General features: G+C 43.0%; 1 protein-coding gene across 3 annotated transcripts in view; it reads right to left on the reverse strand.

Moving 5' to 3' along the window:
* Positions 1–19,459, reverse strand: part of TMEM154 (transmembrane protein 154) — an 86,607-nt gene that overhangs the window by 13,711 nt on the left and 53,437 nt on the right. Inside the window, exons 5-6 of one of the 3 annotated variants that reach the window (XR_011316974.1) lie at positions 7,934–7,979; positions 5,407–5,553 (exon numbers count right to left, since the gene is read on the reverse strand). Coding sequence is in view for 2 of the 3 variants with exons in the window: in XM_069744072.1 (XP_069600173.1) it covers positions 5,407–5,509; positions 7,934–7,979 (149 nt within the window). In the remaining variant the exon portion in view is untranslated. The remainder of the gene's footprint in view (positions 1–5,406; positions 5,554–7,933; positions 7,980–19,459) is intronic. The other 2 variants (XM_069744072.1, XM_069744073.1) reach the window with 2 other exon arrangements.

Genomic DNA, 19,459 nt, shown 5'->3' on the forward strand with positions numbered 1-19,459 from the left:
GTTTAATGATCCTTAGGATGATTGTATCAGTTACATTTCAAAGAGAATTTGAAGATAAGCTGATAAATACTAAGTGTTCAAATCGATGACAAATGTCGATGTCACACCTTAGTGGGTATAAAAAAAAAAGAACCTGACCAGTGAGACCCACACTGCTACAGAGAATGGAACATTTTTATTTTCCTTCTTCACTGCTGTCACTTTCACTAGCTGTCATAGTTTTGAAAGAAGCCAAGTGCAGCAGCTTTCACTCATGTGGTGGCCGAGATAAATTTGGGATTGTGAGCGTCACAAGCATGAGACCTCAAGCAATGAGATGCCCTCTGGACTAGAATCAGTATTATGGGGAGGAAGAATCAGTGGTCACCTAGTGCACCATTGAGAGGGGGAGTAATTTAGGATTTTATTCTGCCACTTTTTACCAATGTAAAATTATGCTGCATGACCACCTTACTGAAAGTGTGGCTACTGGGAGAAAATGAAGTTATCTCCTCCCATGAGCCGCCGGCTTTCAGTCATGTAGCGGTGCAGGAGTGATTACAGTCATGTCGCACAGCACTGATCACTATACTGTGAGCTGTAGATGTAAGTATAGTGAGTGCTGCTGCGAGCTGTGAATGTGGCCGAACAGTTCATGCCCTCAAAACTGAAAGCTAGCATCTCTTGGTAGCTTTGCAATGCTATTTGCCCGCCGATTAACCCTATACTTACAGGTAAATAGCATTTTCCAATGTGACAATCAGTTAAGCTATGCCATAACAAGTGGGGTTAATTCCAGTACGCTGCTGTGAGCTGTTGTGACATCTCAAGTGGGATAGCGTCAGGTAAACTTCTGTATTATTACAAATGGGTTTCTGTCAATTTTACTTCTGTGACAAGTCAAGTATTATTTAGTCATGGGAACTGCTGTGACTTTATAAGTGAGGAAGGAATACTACTGTGAAAGACATTACTACTAGGGTAGCCTTGCAGTCGTCGCTATGGACCCCGTAGATAGCTCTGGAGAGAAATTTAACTTTATTCCCCCGGCAGCTTTTTGATTTCAGTCAGAGGGGGAGGGGTGGTGCCTGCGCTGGTTCAGTCAGCGCTCTGAATATAAAGAGCCAGAGCCGAGTATAAACAGCCCTGACTGATAGCCGGCCGCAATGCAGAGCCAGTGTCAGTCAGGGCCTGGGGTGCGACAGGTTCCCTTAAAAAAAAAAAAACATCACTTTCCATAAATATGATATGAACCCTCTTCCTATTTGCACATTGTATGTAAATGTGGTAATCAACTCTTCTCCATGGAAATTGTTTTAGCCAACACCCAGTTGGCTAAAAACAAAATCGGATTTTTTTTTTATATAGGGAAGATGTCACATCTTAGGAACAAATAAATACGTCATATTCAGGAGAAGAGTTACAATTACTGTATATTTTAATATAATACAGTATATGGCAAGTGATGGCCAGGCTTGCTACTAAGGTTTACTAACCTTCTTCAGTTATTAATCTGTAAGATGACTTTAATTGTCCATATCACAAGAGATGAGCACATTTTTGTGGAGGTTTCACCAATTTGCGTGCTGCCAGGATGTATTGGATAAATCAGATTGCCAGGCGTGGGATTCGTATGGTCGAACACATCTGCTTACTAAGCTGTTTTGGTGGGAGGAATGGGCTAAAAGTCCGCCAAGCCGATGTGCAGGATTAATCAACAATGACCAGAAATGTTTAGATGTAATTATTGCTGCACAGAGGGGTCACACCAGATTCAGGAAACAAAGGGTCACATATTTTTGCTATTCACAGATGTGTGATTTTTTTTTAGTTTAATGATCCAATAATAAAGTGTAATATTTTTTACTCAATTGTGACATTCAGTTCTATTTCTACTTTTAGGACTTCTGTGAAAATCTGATCTAATTTTAGGTCAAATTTATACAGAATTGTGAAAAATGATGACATACTTCAAAGCACTGTTGTATGTTTGTATAGTTGTTTTTTTTATTTAGTTTTTTTCTTTTTTAGATTTTACAGTATTTCTCTTATTCTAATTGAGCTCGAAGGTTCTAGATAAAAATGGAAATTTAAGGACACCGACAAGCAGGTAGTGCAGCATTAGTGGCAGATGACCTTCATGCCCCAGATGGATTATGTACAGTATTACCTATGTAACACATCAATCAGGAGTTCCTATTAATGTATTGATTTGAGTGAGCCAAACCGTAGAATAGACTAGAGATCTATTTGGGCCATTAAACCGTCCTAACAGAACTGCGGATTGTGGATTGCATCTTCCTGCGTAAGATATATGGCTGAGGAGACTGCCAGGACGGGGGATTTTACTACAGAAATATTCTGTGCGTGCAGCCTGTTTGTGACTGATGTGGAAAACAAACCTAAACGCTGCGTGTATGGGAGACGCTGTGCTCTTATTGGCATCCCTGGCCGGACCAGAGACAGCCGCACAATGCTAATGGAAGGATGCTATACAGGATGCAATTGACCCTGCGCCAGCAATCTTTATAAAATAATTGCCTAGCAACAGGGGTGAGCGCTAGATGGAAGGATTGATTTTGTCTTTAATGAATCCCATGGAGGAGGCAGGAGGTTTGAAAATTGGCTGGAAATACATTGTGGGTGCCAGTCTCTGGCTGCTGTTTTTCACACATATAATAAGGCCTTTTAACGACACCTTTGAAAGCAGCCTTAAAAATATTGGCTGAGACATTGTTTTCCTTCACACGTTAAACATTTGGAAGGATACTAAAGATATTATCATCCGTCTCCACTTTTTGCTCAAACAAGAGATAATAAAGGACATTCATGAGCGGAAAGAATACAGGTTCAAGCGGGCAAACTTGCATGGATGCAGAAATGTCGAAGAGCGCTAAAGCAATTTCCTTATCTATAGCCGGGAGTGGATTGATGCTGTGGCAATAAGGAGCCCAGAAGAACGCCATAGTCTATAGTCTATAATCATCCTTTTTACTGAGGCAGTAAGACTGGAATGGTGGAAATACATATATATTTTAGACACATGTTCCTGGCAGAAAGAATGAGTTTTTGCAGTCGGAGAAGTCATGATGTGCTAATGTAGGGAGCATTAAAAGTTCTCTGCTTCTAACATTTACATCTGAAGATTATTATTGCTCTGGATTATAATATAGAGATAATAAAGTTACCAGTTTGTCACATTATTTTGTAATATAACAGAAATTACAGCGGATCTGTCACTTGTCTTAAATATGTATGTATTTTTGTTTACTTGGTGTAACTGCCTGAAAGGGGCGTTCATTATTTATTTTGTTCCTGTACCTCTCTGTTCCTCAGATATGGCCCCCTCTTCCCTGTATGTGTAACCAGGCACAGTAGATGTGTAACACTATGGCCAGCGCCCCTACATGGTTCCCCTTCACCATACATGCAGGGATGCTGACATACTCTCCGAGCCAGCCATGCAAAATGGTCCCCTGCGTGCTTCCTGTCTTCCTGGTGTAGTGCACGCTGCACTTACCAGCGGCTCCCCTGCACGTTCCCCTGCTCTTGAAGGTACAGCGTGCGCACATAGTAAAATGCCACCAGCCAATGGTTGGAAAGCATTTAGCATAGCGTACACCTGCAAGATAGCTCCCTGGCAATAGCTGGGAGGTATCTTGTTTAAAAGGCACCCTCCTCAATTGGGAGGTGCTAAGCAACACCTGTCACCAGGATTTTGCTAAGTAAACTACAGTCATTGTCAGGTTGGTGTTGTTATACTGATTAAAATAATACCTGGGGTGAAGAAATCCATCTTGTGGTTGTTGTGCAATCAGTGTTAGAAGTTTTCAGTTAATGAGATGCCCATGCTGCAGGGCAGGACTGTAGACAGAGTCTTATCTTCCTGCTCTAGGCCAGAGAAACCAAGAAGAGACCTTCCTACAGGCCTCCCCGAAGCACAAACAGTCTTTCGCTTTTTGTCTCTATGATGAGGAAGATGTTTGTGCTTCGGAGCGGGCCTGTGGGCAAGTCTCTCTGGCTTAGCTAAGGCCTTCCTAGGTTAGCCCGACCCTGTGGCACCGTAGGTCCTTGAACAACGTGCCCCACCTGCGTGCGTAACAAGATGGTAGCATGGAGAGGCTTTGCACAAGACATTCAACTTAGCAAGTCCCAGGGGAAACCTGGCCTTCACCCTTTAACCTCTACACATGTATCTGGACTTATGAAGGGCTCCCAAAAGTTACACCCAAAGAGTGGTTGAAGGCCGGTGGAGATGGCAGAGAATTGTCCTGATGCCATATCTAAACCAGGAGGTCAAAGTTAAGGGCACAATAGTAAGAGAGTTAGGTTGTCAAAGACTAAAAAGGTCAGAAACTAAACAGGACATTTGTGACCATAACTGATAATCTCCAACCAACAATAAGCCACAGCATATATAAGCATATATCAGAAATCAGAAAGGTGCAGTAACAAAACAAAAATAACTATAATAAAACAAAAATAACCATAGATTTCAGAGAACAGCAGCATTTACACTAGGTAAAAAAATGATATGTTTATCGAACGTGATAGGTCTTCTTTAACTAATTTCGGGCTGCCTATAGAATTTAATTCTCCAGGCGGTCTGCATTGTACTGTGCTATGACATTCTAAACGTTATTGCACAGCAAGAAGTGATCAGGCTATCGCCAGGTGCCAGAAAGGAGCAAGGATTGCTAGGATCTAGAAAACCCAGATTAGCGCTGCTGTTCAAGCAGGCGGTTGAATTTGCCCTGTAACGTGGGCTATTATACCAGCCCCAGTTACAGATAAAATCAGCAATGTAAAAATGTATTTCAATGTTAAAATTCCTCAACGTGTAAAATAAATAAAGAAAAATAAATAAATAAAACAAAATTAGGAAACCAAAGCCACAGCCAGTTCAAATTTCTATTTCTAATTAACTGATAGAATTTTATACAACAATTAAAACTACATTTATGAAATAAACAAATCTGAAAATGTGTCCGGTCATTAAAAGGGAGAAAAGGCCAAATCCTGAACTGGTAAAGAATATATATCTTTATGACAGAAGTTAGAAAATTAATGCAACCTATAATATGAACTAATAGATTAGTAAGCTGCAGCTTGCAGGTAACCAAGGAGCAAGAATGTGGAATTCATGTACAGTTGTGCTCAAAAGTTTACATACCCCGGCAGAATTTTTGCTTTCTTGGCCTTTTTTCAGGGAATATGACCAAAACATTTTCTCCACTCATGGCTAGTGTTGGGTGAAGCCATTTATTGTCAAACCACTGTGTTTTCTCTAGTTAAATCATAATGACAACCCAAAACATCCAAATGACCCTGATCAAAAATTCACATACCCTGGTGATTTTGGCCTGATAACATGCATAGAATTTGACACACATGGGTTTGAATGGCTACTAAAGGTAACATCCTCACCTGTGACTTGTTTGCTTGTAATCTGTGTGTGTGTGCATAAAAGCTGAGTGAGTTTCTGGGATCCAGACAGACTCTTGCATCTTTTATCCAGCCACTGACGTTTCTGGATTGAGAGTCATGGGGAAAGCAAAAGAATTGTCAACGGATCTACGAGAAAAGATAGTTGAACTGTATTAAACAGGAAAGGGATAAAAAAAAGATATCCAAGGGATTGATAATGCCAGTCAGCAGCGTTCAAACTGTGATTAACAAATGGAAAATCAGGGGCTCTGTAAAAACAAAGCCACGGTCAGGTAGACCAACAAAAATGTCTAAAACTGCCAGAAAAATTGTTCAGGATGCAAAGAAAAATCCACAAATAACATCAGCTGAAATACAGGACTCTCTGAAAACTAGGGGTGTCGCTGTTTCAAGATGCACAATAAGGAGGCACTTGGAGAAAAATGGGCTGCATGGTTGAGCCGCCAGAAGATAGCCATTACTGCACATATGCCACAAAGTTAACCACCGATCGACCAAACCGCTGCATGACCAGCTCTACTACCTCGTCTACTACCTCTACCTCGCCTACTGTATCCTCACTCATCACTTGTAGATTGTGAGCCTTCGCGGGCAGGGTCCTCTCTCCTCCTGTACCAGTTATGACTTGTATTGTTTAAGATTATTGTACTTGTTTTTATTATGTATACCCCTCCTCACATGTAAAGCTCCATGGAATAAATGGCGCTATAACAATAAATAATAATAATAAAAGTATCTTGCCTACATTACGCAAAACAGCAGAGAGACAAGCCTCAAAACTTCTGGAACAAGGTAATTTGGAGTGATGAGACCAAAAGTTAACTATTTGGCCACAACCATAAACGTTACATTTGGAGAGAGGTCAACAAGGCTTATGATTAAAGTAATACCATTCCTACTGTAAAGCACAGAGGTGGATCGCTCATGTTTTGGGGATATGTGAGCTATAAAGGCACAAGAAACTTGGTCAAAGTTGAAGGACAGATGAATGCACCATGTTATCAACAAATACTGGAGGCAAATTTACAATTATCAGCACGTAAGCTGCGCATGGGACAAACTTGGGCATTCCAACACGACAATAATCCAAAACACAAGGCCAAGTCAACCTGTCATCGGCTACAGAAGAACAAATTAAAGGTTCCGGAGTGGCCATCTCAGTCTCCTGACCTCAACATCATTGAGCCACTCTGAGGAGATCTCAAGTGCGCCGTTCATGCTAGACAGCCCAGAAATTTACAGGAACTGGTGGCTTTTTGCCAAGAAGAGTGGGCAGCTTTAACATCTGAGAAAATAAAGAACTTCATCCACAACTACCACAAAAAACTTCAAGCTGTCATTCATGTTAGAGGGGGCATAAACGGTATTAAGAAATAGGGTATGTGAACTTTTGACTAGGGTCATTTGGATGTTTTGGGTTGTCATTATGATTTAAAAAAGAGAAAACACAGTAGTTTGACAATAAATGGCTTCACCCAACCACTAACCATGAGTGGAGAAAAAGTTTTGGTGTTATCATTCATATTCTCTGAAACAAAACCCAAGAAAGCAAAAATTCTGCCAGGGTATGTAAACTTTTGAGCACAAATGTATGAAAAAATAAGCCAAATTAGTTCTCCTGCTTTGCGCTTCAACTTTTTATCATGTCACTTGGTAATGCTTGTTAAAGAGTCGATATTGACTTTTTGGGATGCTACCTCCAATATGTGGCACTAGAGTTGTAGTTCTCTTCTGAAGAGTCGATTTGCATATTTAAATTCCCAAGGAAGCTTTGCATGGCCTATAATTATGCCAACTCGATCTTTTTTTTATTGACAATGAGCAATATCCATATTTCAATCACCAGTAAAATAGCAAAATATGTTTTAGCTCATATAAAAAAGAGGACAGGGCCCGTTCACATGTTCTCCTGCTATCAGTTAGTTTCATGCATTCATGAGTCAAACGCATAAAACTGAGATGAAGGAACAAGATGAGATGTAGGTGTTACGTGGAAGCCAATGGGGAAAATTGTGTGTATTGTGAATGGGATTGGTGGAAAAACCTGGGGTAAAGTAAGGCCGGAACAGAGAGCAATTACTGGAATGATTGTCTAGTTGACAGATATCATACTGTTGAGAGGCGTGCATCGTGAAACCCTTGTCCCAAGCACCAAGAGATTTCATTCTGTTATTCACAGCCACTTGGCTAAAATCAGTCTGTTGTCTGACAATACTTGCTTTAATGTTAAAAATCAGGAAAAATAACTATTACAGACTTCATGTGTATTCTTCATTCCTATTTTGGCAATAGGAGAGTTAGTAATTATACAATGTAGGACTATTTGCCCATCTCTATAGTGTCCACAATCTAACCATACTAATCTGTGGCTATGATCGCTGCGGCCTGTAAAGCCGTTTTATGCTCATCACACTTTCTCCTGGTCAGTATAGATGGATTGCTTGCTATCTGAAATCTTCTTTCAGTTGGAGCCACCTAGTGGCTACATGATGAAAGTGTCTCTTACCTTGTGTGAAATTTGTTCTCTTCTTCCAGGGTTGACAAGCGACAACCTGCAAATGCAGAGCAATGTATATAGTAATTCGGTAAGGTCTTTATGTAGAGATACATAGTTTTTAAGGTTGAAGGAAGACTTTAAGTCCATCTAGTTCAACCCATAGCATAACCTAACATGCCCTAACATGTTGATCCAGAGGAAGGCAAAAAAAACCCATGTGGCAAAGAGTAAGCTCCACATTGGGGAAAAAATTCCTTCCCACCTCCACATACGGCAATCAGACTAGTTCCCTGGATCAACACCCTAACAAGGAATCTAGTGTATATACCCTGTAACATTATACTTTTCAAGAAAGGTATCCAGTCCCTTCTTAAATTTAAGCAATGAATCGCTCATTACAACATCATATGGCAGAGAGTTCCATAGTCTCACTTCTCTTCCAGTAAAGAATCCGCATCTGTTATTATGCATAAACCTTCTTTCCTCCAGACGTAGGGGATGCCCCCTTGTCCCTGTTTCAGGTCTATGATTAAAAAGATCATCAGAAAGGTCTTTGTACTGTCCCCTCATATATTTATACATTAAAATAAGATCACCCCTTAGTCTTCGTTTTTCCAAACTAGCCCCAAGTGTAATAACCTATCTTGGTATTGCAGACCCCCCAATCCTCTAATAACCTTGGTCGCTCTTCTCTGCACCCGCTCTAGTTCAGCTATGTCTTTCTTATACACCGGAGACCAGAACTGTGCACAGTATTCTAAGTGTGGTCGAACTAGTGACTTGTATAGAGGTAAAATTATGTTCTCCTCATGAGCATCTATGCCTCTTTTAATGCATCCCATTATTTTATTTGCCTTTGTAGCAGCTGCTTGACACTGGCCACTAAATGTGAGTTTGTCATCCACCCATACACCCAGGTCTTTTTCATTGACGGTCTTGCCCAGAGTTTTAGAATTAAGCGCATAGATATACATCTTATTACTTCTAAATATCACATGGTCAGAAGTATCCAGATCCTATGCTCAGACACTCATATTTAAATCACATGCTGTCCATTTCCTTGTGATCCTCCTTTAGATGGTTCTACTCCTTCATTGGAGTCCAGTTGTGTTTAATTAAACTGATAGGACTTAATTTGGAAAGGCACACACCTGTCTATATAAGACCTCACAGCACACAGTGCATGTCAGGCCAAATCAGAATCATGAGGTCAAAGGCACTGGCCAAAGAGCTCAGAGACAGCATTAAGGCACAGATCTGGCCAAGGTTACAACAGAATTTCTACAGTGCTCCAGGTTCCTAAGAGCACAGTGGCCTCTATAATCCTTAAATGGAAGAAGTTTGGGACCACCAGAAGTCTTGATGCGGTGGACAAAGAACACCATGTGTGCTCGAAACGCGTTTAGCTAACTTATGGCTTCTTTTCTGGAATAGCTGTGCAGTCATTCCCAAGCAGCTTTTTCTGAATTTTAATATGTGGAAATAAATTTGATGATTTTTTATTCCGGAGCTGGATTTTCTTCTTACTCATTCAATATTGGACTTTGGGCGGTGGCGTTTTCCTTGCTCGGATGTTCCTGTGGACTTTCATGGATTTGCTGATGGGGGTGAGCTGAAACCTAACCTTTTTCATTGTTCACCACCAGAAGGCTTCCTAGACCTGCCCATCCAGCCAAACTCAGCAATCGTGGTACAGCCCCTTGAGAAAACAATCCGCGAAACGCATGTCGGGGCATTCGTGGTACTATGGACGGGCATCTTATCTTCATATGGGCATGTTTTGAACTCACCACAAGGCATCCTGTGTGGTTATGATCCATTATTTTGCCCTACCAGCACTTTATGTTTGACATAAGCACCTGCTTTTTAAGCTTGGCTTTTTCCATACCCTAGGTTAGGTCCATGTGATATACTTACCTTTACTAACCCATAGCCTGTTACTAGTTCCACTCTACCACATGTGTCTTACTTGAGTAAACTCTTTTCCTCTTACTCATTTTTTTGTACATGTTTAGTGTAACTTTTGAGATTTTATGATTTTTTTGTATTGTAGAAATTCTTAAATAAAATTTATTGTTTTAAATATACCCCCTTTTCCTTTTGAATGGTGTGCGTGGATACTTGTTATCCATTTTTTAGGCTACATATTCTCAACGCACCCCCAGTTTAAACACTATTTGGGAATCATTATCATGGTGAAGGTCCCTATTTATAGTTCATACGTCTTTGGACATGTTTGTAATCGTGGGAGAAGATCCTTGGTGAGATAGGTACAGACGAACCCAAATGTCACTGTGGCTGAGCTCCAGAGATGCAGTAGGGAGATGGGAGAAAGTTCCACAAAGTCAACTATCACTGCAGCCCTCCACCAATCGGGCCTTTTCAGCAGAGTGGCCCGACGAAAGCCTCTCCTCTGTGCAATAAAGGCACAGATGATTGGCCTCGGGGAGACCAAAACATCCAACACCGCGGAGACACCATCACGTGTTTCTCAACGCAGTGATTCCAGAACACTGCCTCCATCCCTTATGGGAAATATGCAGATGCATGTAAAGAAGCTGCGGAGACACCATCACGTGTTTCTCGACGCAAGCAGTGAATAGCCAGGCCTTTCCCCGGGAAGGAACAACCACGGGAAGGGCAGCATCCTATGAAGGAAAGCCACCTATGCCAAGCATGGTATCCATCCACAGACAGCTGTTTCGGGGTTTTTGCCCCTCATCAGTGTGGAGTAGGAATCTGGCTATTAGGAGCAGTGCCTAGTAAAAAGGCTATAAAGGCACAGATGATTGGCCTCGGGGAGACCAAAACATCCAACACCGCGGAGACACCATCACGTGTTTCTCAACGCAGTGATTCCAGAACACTGCCTCCATCCCTTATGGGAAATATGCAGATGCATGTAAAGAAGCTGCGGAGACACCATCACGTGTTTCTCGACGCAAGCAGTGAATAGCCAGGCCTTTCCCCGGGAAGGAACAACCACGGGAAGGGCAGCATCCTATGAAGGAAAGCCACCTATGCCAAGCATGGTATCCATCCACAGACAGCTGTTTCGGGGTTTTTGCCCCTCATCAGTGTGGAGTAGGAATCTGGCTATTAGGAGCAGTGCCTAGTAAAAAGGCTATAAAGGCACAGATGATTGGCCTCGGGGAGACCAAAACATCCAACACCGCGGAGACACCATCACGTGTTTCTCAACGCAGTGATTCCAGAACACTGCCCCCATCCCTTATGGGAAATATGCAGATGCATGTAATTTCTCGATGCAAGCAGTGAATAGCCAGGCTTTTCCCCGGGAAGGAACAACCACGGGAAGGGCAGCATCCTATGAAGGAAAGCCACCTATGCCGAGAAACACGTGATGGTGTCTCCGCAGCTTCTTTACATGCATCTGCATATTTCCCATAAGGGATGGGGGCAGTGTTCTGGAATCACTGTGTTGAGAAACACGTGATGGTGTCTCCGCGGTGTTGGATGTTTTGGTCTCCCCGAGGCCAATCATCTGTACCTTTATAGCCTTTTTACTAGGCACTGCTCCTAATAGCCAGATTCCTACTCCACACTGATGAGGGGCAAAAACCCCGAAACAGCTGTCTGTGGATGGATACCATGCTTGGCATAGGTGGCTTTCCTTCATAGGATGCTGCCCTTCCCGTGGTTGTTCCTTCCCGGGGAAAGGCCTGGCTATTCACTGCTTGCGTCGAGAAACACGTGATGGTGTCTCCGCAGCTTCTTTACATGCATCTCCTCTGTGCAAGACATATGAAAGCCTGCATAAAGTTTGCTAAAAAACACATGAAGGACTCCCAGACTATGAGAAATAAGATTCTCTGGTCTGACGAGATAAAGATAGACCTTTTTGGTGATAATACTAAGCGGTATGTGTGGAGAAAACTAGGCACTGCTTATCACCTTGTCCAATACAGTCTCAACAGTGAAACATGGTGGTGGCAGCATCATGCTATGGGGGTGTTTTTCAGCTGCAGGGGCAGGACGACTGGTTGATATAGAAGGAAACATGAATGTGGCCAAGTACAGAGATATCCTGGATGAAAACCTCTTTCAGAGTGCTCTGGACCTCAAACTTGGCCAAAGGTTCACCTTCCAACAAGACAGTGACCCAAAACACACAGCTAAAATAACAAAGGAGTGGCTTCAGAACAACTCTGTGACCATTCTTGACTGGCCCAGCCAGAGCCCTGACCTAAACCCAATTGAGCATCTCTGGAGAGACCTGAAAATGGCTGTCCACCAACGTTCACCATCCAACCTGACGGAACTGGAGAGGATCTGCAATGAAGAATGGCAGAGAATCCCCAAATCCAGGCGTGAAAAACTTCTTGTATCATTCCCAAGAAGACTCATGGCTGTACTAGCTCAAAAGGGTGCTTCTACTCAATACTCAGCAAAGGGTCTGAATACTTATGACCATGTGATATTTCAGTTTTTCTTTTTTAATAAATTTGCAAAAATTACTACAGTTATGTTTTTTTCAGTCAAGATGGGGTGCAGAGTGTACATTAATGAGAAAAAAAATTACATTTTTGAATTTACCAAATGGCTGCAATGAAACAAAGGGAAAAATTTAAAGGGGTCTGAATACTTTCGGTACCCACACTGTATACCAGTATAAGGAACCTTTACCAGGGTGAGGAACATATTGCCAGTATGGGCGCTATATATACCAACATGGGGCCCAGGTAGGATAAGGGGGACTCGCCAGCACCTGCACAGAGTGAACATGAAGCCTATGCTCATAGAGAGACACAATACTGAAGAGCAACACCGGGAGATAGAATGCGGATTCGTGAAATTTCTGGCTGAGCACCCGATCTCATAGGGACAGAGTGATGCTGTGGGAGGCGATGCATAGCATAATGAAGTGAGGAGGCAGCATTATTTTCTGGGTACCGTCCTCCTCAGAGCCTGAAAGATGTCATTTACATGAACAGATAAAAGATGATTTCTTCACAACAAGGCATCTGATATGAGACATACAGGTAGGACTTTTTCAGCAACCTGTATGCCCATATTAATAGGTTAGATAGCTCAAATGTGATGACAAATTCCCTTTAAAAAAAGATGAAAAAACGTACCCGTTTCTATAACACTGCAGACATTGAAAGACATGCTATAAACATAAGGATGAATGACTTCGGGGAGATCAAAACATCCAACACCGCGGAGACACCATTACGTGTTTCTCAACGTAGTGATAGTGATCCAGAACACTGCCCCCAGAAACACGTGATGGTGTCTCTGCGGCTTTTCTACATGCATTTGCATATTTCCCATAAGGGATAGGAGCAGTGTTCTGGATCACTGCGTTGAGAAACACGTGATGGTGTCTCCGCGGTGTTGGATGTTTTGATCTCCCAGAGGTCATTCATCCTTATGTTTATAGTCCTTTTACCAGGCACTGCTCCTAATAGCCAGTTTCCTACTCCACACTGATGAGGGGCAAATACCCCGAAACAGCTGTCTGTGGATGGATACCATGTTTTGGCATTGGTGGTTTTCCTTTTGGATGCTGCCCTTCCCGTGGTTGTTCGTTCCCGGTGAAAGATCTGGCTATTTATCGCTTGCGTTGAGAAACACGTGATGGTGTCTCTGCGGCTTTTCTACATGCAAATGAAAGACATGCTGTCATACATTTGCATCCATTTCTCAGCTGTTTTTTGTTGTTGTTATGGGATATCTATATTGACTACTAACGTCCATATTTTATGCTTGATATACTCGGTATCCATTTTTTGGAGAAATTTCTCTTGTTTTATGTGTGTAGGTTTGACACAGCATGGAGGGTTTATCTTATTATAGATTTCGCCTTGTTTTTTCATGCTTTCTTTTGTTTTTCATTTTTTGGTATTTTGGGGCATTTGATATAAATAAAAGTATTTGTTCATCCCATATACGCTCCAACTGTTGCTAGCTTTTCTCTGTATATGTATTACATGCATATATGCAGGGCCGTATTTAGAGTTTCTGCTGCCCTAGGCACTTTTAGCGCTGCCTCCCCCTTTGGTGAGTATGACACTATCGGCAGTGACTTTGGCAAGAATCGCTGATGTGAAAGAAGCCTTTTGCAGCAGATCCGGCAGTTTTTCCGCATCTGCCGCGTAACGGATCACTTATAGCAACACTGCGTTTGGCTTCATTCATTCCCTATGGGATTTGCGGCACTTGCTGTGATCTGGCAAATGCGGTACCATACCTCCCAACTTTTGAAGAAGGGAAAGAGGTATAAAGTTTGCGGCGCACTACGGCAAATTTTAGGCCACGCCTCTGACCACACCCATTTCACAGCTTGTCACACCCATATCCAAGTCCCAACCACACCCATTTAGCACTGCTGATCACACTGTTTCATATACAATAATTATAACCAAAAAAAAAATGGCCACACAGTGCTCCATACTGTATAATGGCCACACATGATGCTCCATACTGTATAATGACCACACATGATGCTCAATACTGTATAATGGCCACACATGATGCTCAATACTCTATAATGGCCATTGGCCACACATGATGCTCCACGCTGTATATTGGCCACACATGATGCTCCATACTGTATAATGGCCACACATGATGCTCAATACTGTATAATGGCCATTGGCCACACATGATGCTCAATACTGTATAATGGCCACACATGATGCTCCATGCTGTATAATGGCTACACATGATGCTCCATACTGTATAATGGCCACACATGATGCTCAATACTGTATAATGGCCATTGGCCACACATGATGCTCCATACTATATAATGGCCACACATGATGCTCCATACTGTATAATGGCCACACATGATACTCAATACTGTATAATGGCCTTTGGCCACACATGATGCTCAATACTGTACAGTATAATGGCCACACATGATGCTCCATACTGTATAATAGCCACACATGATGCTCCATACTGTATACTGGCCACACATGATGCTCCATACTGTATAATGGCCACACATGATGCTCAATACTGTATAATGGCCATTGGCCACACATGATGCTCCATACTGTATAATGGCCACACATGATGCTCCATACTGTATAATGACCCCACATGATGTTCAATACTGTATAATGGCCACACATGATGCTCAATACTGTATAATGGCCTTTGGCCACACATGATGCTCAATACTGTACAGTATAATGGCCACACATGATGCTCCATACTGTATAATAGCCACACATGATGCTCCATACTGTATACTGGCCACACATGATGCTCCATACTGTATAATGGCCACACATGATGCTCAATACTGTATAATGGCCATTGGCCACACATGATGCTCCATACTGTATAATGGCCACACATGATGCTCCATACTGTATAATGACCCCACATGATGCGCCATACTGTATAATGGCCACACATGATGCTCTATACTGTATAATGGCCACACATGATGCTCAATACTGTATAATGATCCCACATGATGCTCCATACTGTATAATGGCCACACATGATGCTCCATACTGTATAATGGCCACACATGATGCTCCATACTGTATAATGGCCATTGGCCACATATGATGCTCCATACTGTATAACGGCCACACATGATGCTCCATACTGTATAATGACCCCACATGATGTTCAATACTGTATAATGGCCCCACATGATGCTCAATACTGTATAATAGCCACACATGATGCTCAATACTGTATAATGGCCACACATGATGCTCCATACTGTATAATGGCCACACATGATGCTCCATACTGTATAATGACCCCACATGATGCTCAATACTTACATAGTTACATAGTTATTAAGGTTGAAGGAAGACTATATGTCCATCTAGTTCAACCCATAGCCTAACCTAACATGGCCTAACATGTTGATCCAGAGGAAGACAAAAAAAAAACCATGTGGCAAAGAGTAAGCTCCACATTGGGGAAAAAAATTCCTTCCCGACTCCACATACGGCAATCAGACTAGTTCCCTGGATCAACGCCCTATCAAGGAATCTAGTGTACTGTATAATGCCCCTCTCTGTTATGAAAGGCAATTCAGTATCACAATGGACATGGAGGTCAGAGCACATACAGTGATCTGATAATAACCCAAAATAATAGAACGAGCTCTGAGACGTGGGAACTCTGCAGACCGCAATCCCTGATCCTCTCCAAACACAACTAGAGGCAGCCGTGGATTGCGCCTAACGCTACCTATGCAACTCGGCACAGCCTGAGAAACTAACTAGCCTGAAGATAGAAAAAATAAGCCTACCTTGCCTCAGAGAAATACCCCAAAGGAAAAGGCAGCCCCCCACATATAATGACTGTGAGTAAGATGAAAAGACAAACGTAGGGATGAAATAGATTCAGCAAAGTGAGGCCCGATATTCTAGACAGAACGAGGATAGGAAAGATAACTTTGCGGTCTACACAAAACCCTAAAGAAAACCACGCAAAGGGGCAAAAAGACCCTCCGTACCGAACTAACGGCACGGAGGTACACCCTTTGCGTCCCAGAGCTTCCAGCAAAACAAATAGACAAGCTGGACAGAAAAAATAGCATCAAATAGCAAAGAAGCACTTAGCTATGCAGAGCAGCAGGCCACAGGAATGATCCAGAGAAACACAAGTCCAACACTGGAACATTGACAGGAAGCATGAATCAAAGCATTAGGTGGGGTTAAGTAGAGAAGCACCTAACGACCTCACCAGATCACCTGAGGGAGGAAACTCAGAAGCAGCAGTACCAGTTTCCTCCACAAACGGAAGCTCCCAGAGAGAATCAGCCGAAGTACCACTTGTGACCACAGGAGGGAGCTCTGCCACAGAATTCACAACAGTACCCCCCCCTTGAGGAGGGGTCACCGAACCCTCACCAGAGCCCCCAGGCCGACCAGGATGAGCCACATGAAAGGCACGAACAAGATCGGGAGCATGGACATCAGAGGCAAAAACCCAGGAATTATCCTCCTGAGCATAACCCTTCCATTTAACCAGATACTGGAGTTTCCGTCTTGAAACACGAGAATCCAAAATCTTCTCCACAATATACTCCAATTCCCCCTCCACCAAAACCAGGGCAGGAGGGTCAACAGATGGAACCATAGGTGCCACGTATCTCCGCAACAATGACCTATGGAAGACGTTATGTATGAAAAAAGAATCTGGGAGGGTCAGACGAAAAGACACAGGATTAATAACCTCAGAAATCCTATAAGGACCTATGAAACGAGGTTTAAACTTCGGAGAGGAAACCTTCATAGGAATATGACGAGAAGATAACCAAACCAGATCCCCAACACGAAGTCGGGGACCCACACGGCGTCTGCGATTAGCGAAACGTTGAGCCTTCTCCTGGGACAAGGTCAAATTGTCCACTACATGAGTCCAAATCTGCTGCAACCTGTCCACCACAGTATCCACACCAGGACAGTCCGAAGACTCAACCTGTCCTGAAGAGAAACGAGGATGGAACCCAGAATTGCAGAAAAACGGCGAAACCAAGGTAGCCGAGCTGGCCCGATTATTAAGGGCGAACTCAGCCAAAGGCAAAAAGGACACCCAGTCATCCTGATCGGCAGAAACAAAGCATCTCAGATAGGTTTCCAAGGTCTGATTGGTTCGTTCGGTCTGGCCATTAGTCTGAGGATGAAAAGCCGAGGAAAAAGACAAGTCAATGCCCATCCTACCACAAAAGGCTCGCCAAAACCTCGAAACAAACTGGGAACCTCTGTCAGAAACGATATTCTCTGGAATGCCATGCAAACGAACCACATGCTGGAAGAACAATGGCACCAAATCAGAGGAGGAAGGCAACTTGGACAAGGGTACCAGATGGACCATCTTAGAAATCGATCACAGACCACCCAAATGACTGACATCTTTTGAGAGACGGGAAGATCTGAAATAAAATCCATAGAGATATGTGTCCAAGGTCTCTTCGGGACCGGCAAGGGCAAAAGCAACCCACTGGCACGAGAACAGCAGGGCTTAGCCCGAGCACAAATCCCACAGGACTGCACAAAAGAACGCACATCCCGCGACAGAGACGGCCACCAAAAGGATCTAGCCACTAACTCTCTGGTACCAAAGATTCCAGGATGACCAGCCAACACCGAACAATGAACCTCAGAGATCACTTTATTTGTCCACCTATCCGGGACAAACAGTTTCTCCGCTGGACAACGATCAGGTTTATTAGCCTGAAATTTTTGCAGCACCCGCCGCAAATCAGGGGAGATGGCAGACACAATTACTCCTTCCTTGAGGATACCCGCCGGCTCAGATAAACCCGGAGAGTCGGGCACAAAACTCCTAGACAGAGCATCCGCCTTCACATTTTTAGAGCCCGGAATGTACGAAATCACAAAGTCAAAACGGGTGAAAAACAGCGACCAACGAGCCTGTCTAGGATTCAAACGCTTAGCAGACTCGAGATAAAGACATACTGATAGGGAATTTAGATTGTGAGCCCCATCGGGGACAGTGATGATGATGTGTGCAAAAACCTGTAAAGCGCTGCGGAATATGTTAGCGCTATATAAAAATAAAGATTATTATAAAAATAAAGATTATTATAAGTCAGGTTCTTATGATCAGTCAATACCACCACGCGATGCTTAGCTCCTTCAAGCCAATGACGCCACTCCTCGAATGCCCACTTCATGGCCAGCAACTCTCGGTTGCTCACATCATAATTCCGCTCAGCAGGCGAAAACTTCCTGGAAAAAAAAGCGCATGGTTTCATCACTGAACAATCAGAACCTCTCTGCGACAAAACAGCCCCTGCTCCAATCTCAGAAGCATCAACCTCGACCTGGAACGGAAGAGAAACATCAGGTTGACACAACACAGGGGCAGAAGAAAAACGACGCTTCAACTCATGAAAAGCTTCCACAGCAGCAGAAGACCAATTGACCAAATCAGCACCCTTCTTGGTCAAATCGGTCAATGGTTTGGCAATACTAGAAAAATTGCAGATGAAGCGACGATAAAAATTAGCAAAGCCCAGGAACTTTTGCAGACTTTTCAGAGATGTCGGCTGAGTCCAATCATGGATGGCTTGGACCTTAACAGGATCCATCTCGATAGTAGAAGGGGAAAAGATGAACCCCAAAAATGAAACCTTCTGCACACCAAAGAGACACTTTGATCCCTTCACAAACAAAGAGTTAGCACGCAGGACCTGAAAAACCGTTCTGACCTGTTTCACATGAGACTCCCAATCATCCGAGAAGATCAAAATGTCATCCAAGTACACAATCAGGAATTTATCCAGGTACTCTCGGAAGATGTCATGCATAAAGGACTGAAACACTGATGGAGCATTGGCAAGTCCGAATGGCATCACTAGATACTCAAAATGACCCTCGGTCGTATTAAATGCAGTTTTCCATTCATCGCCTCGCCTGATTCGCACCAGATTATACGCACCACGAAGATCAATCTTGGTGAACCAACTAGCCCCCTTAATCCGAGCAAACAAATCAGATAACAAAGGCAAGGGGTACTGAAATTTAACAGTGATCTTATTAAGAAGGCGATAATCTA

This window comes from Ranitomeya imitator, chromosome 1, assembly GCF_032444005.1.
Source record: "Ranitomeya imitator isolate aRanImi1 chromosome 1, aRanImi1.pri, whole genome shotgun sequence".
In the NCBI taxonomy this organism is placed as follows: domain Eukaryota; kingdom Metazoa; phylum Chordata; class Amphibia; order Anura; family Dendrobatidae; genus Ranitomeya; species Ranitomeya imitator.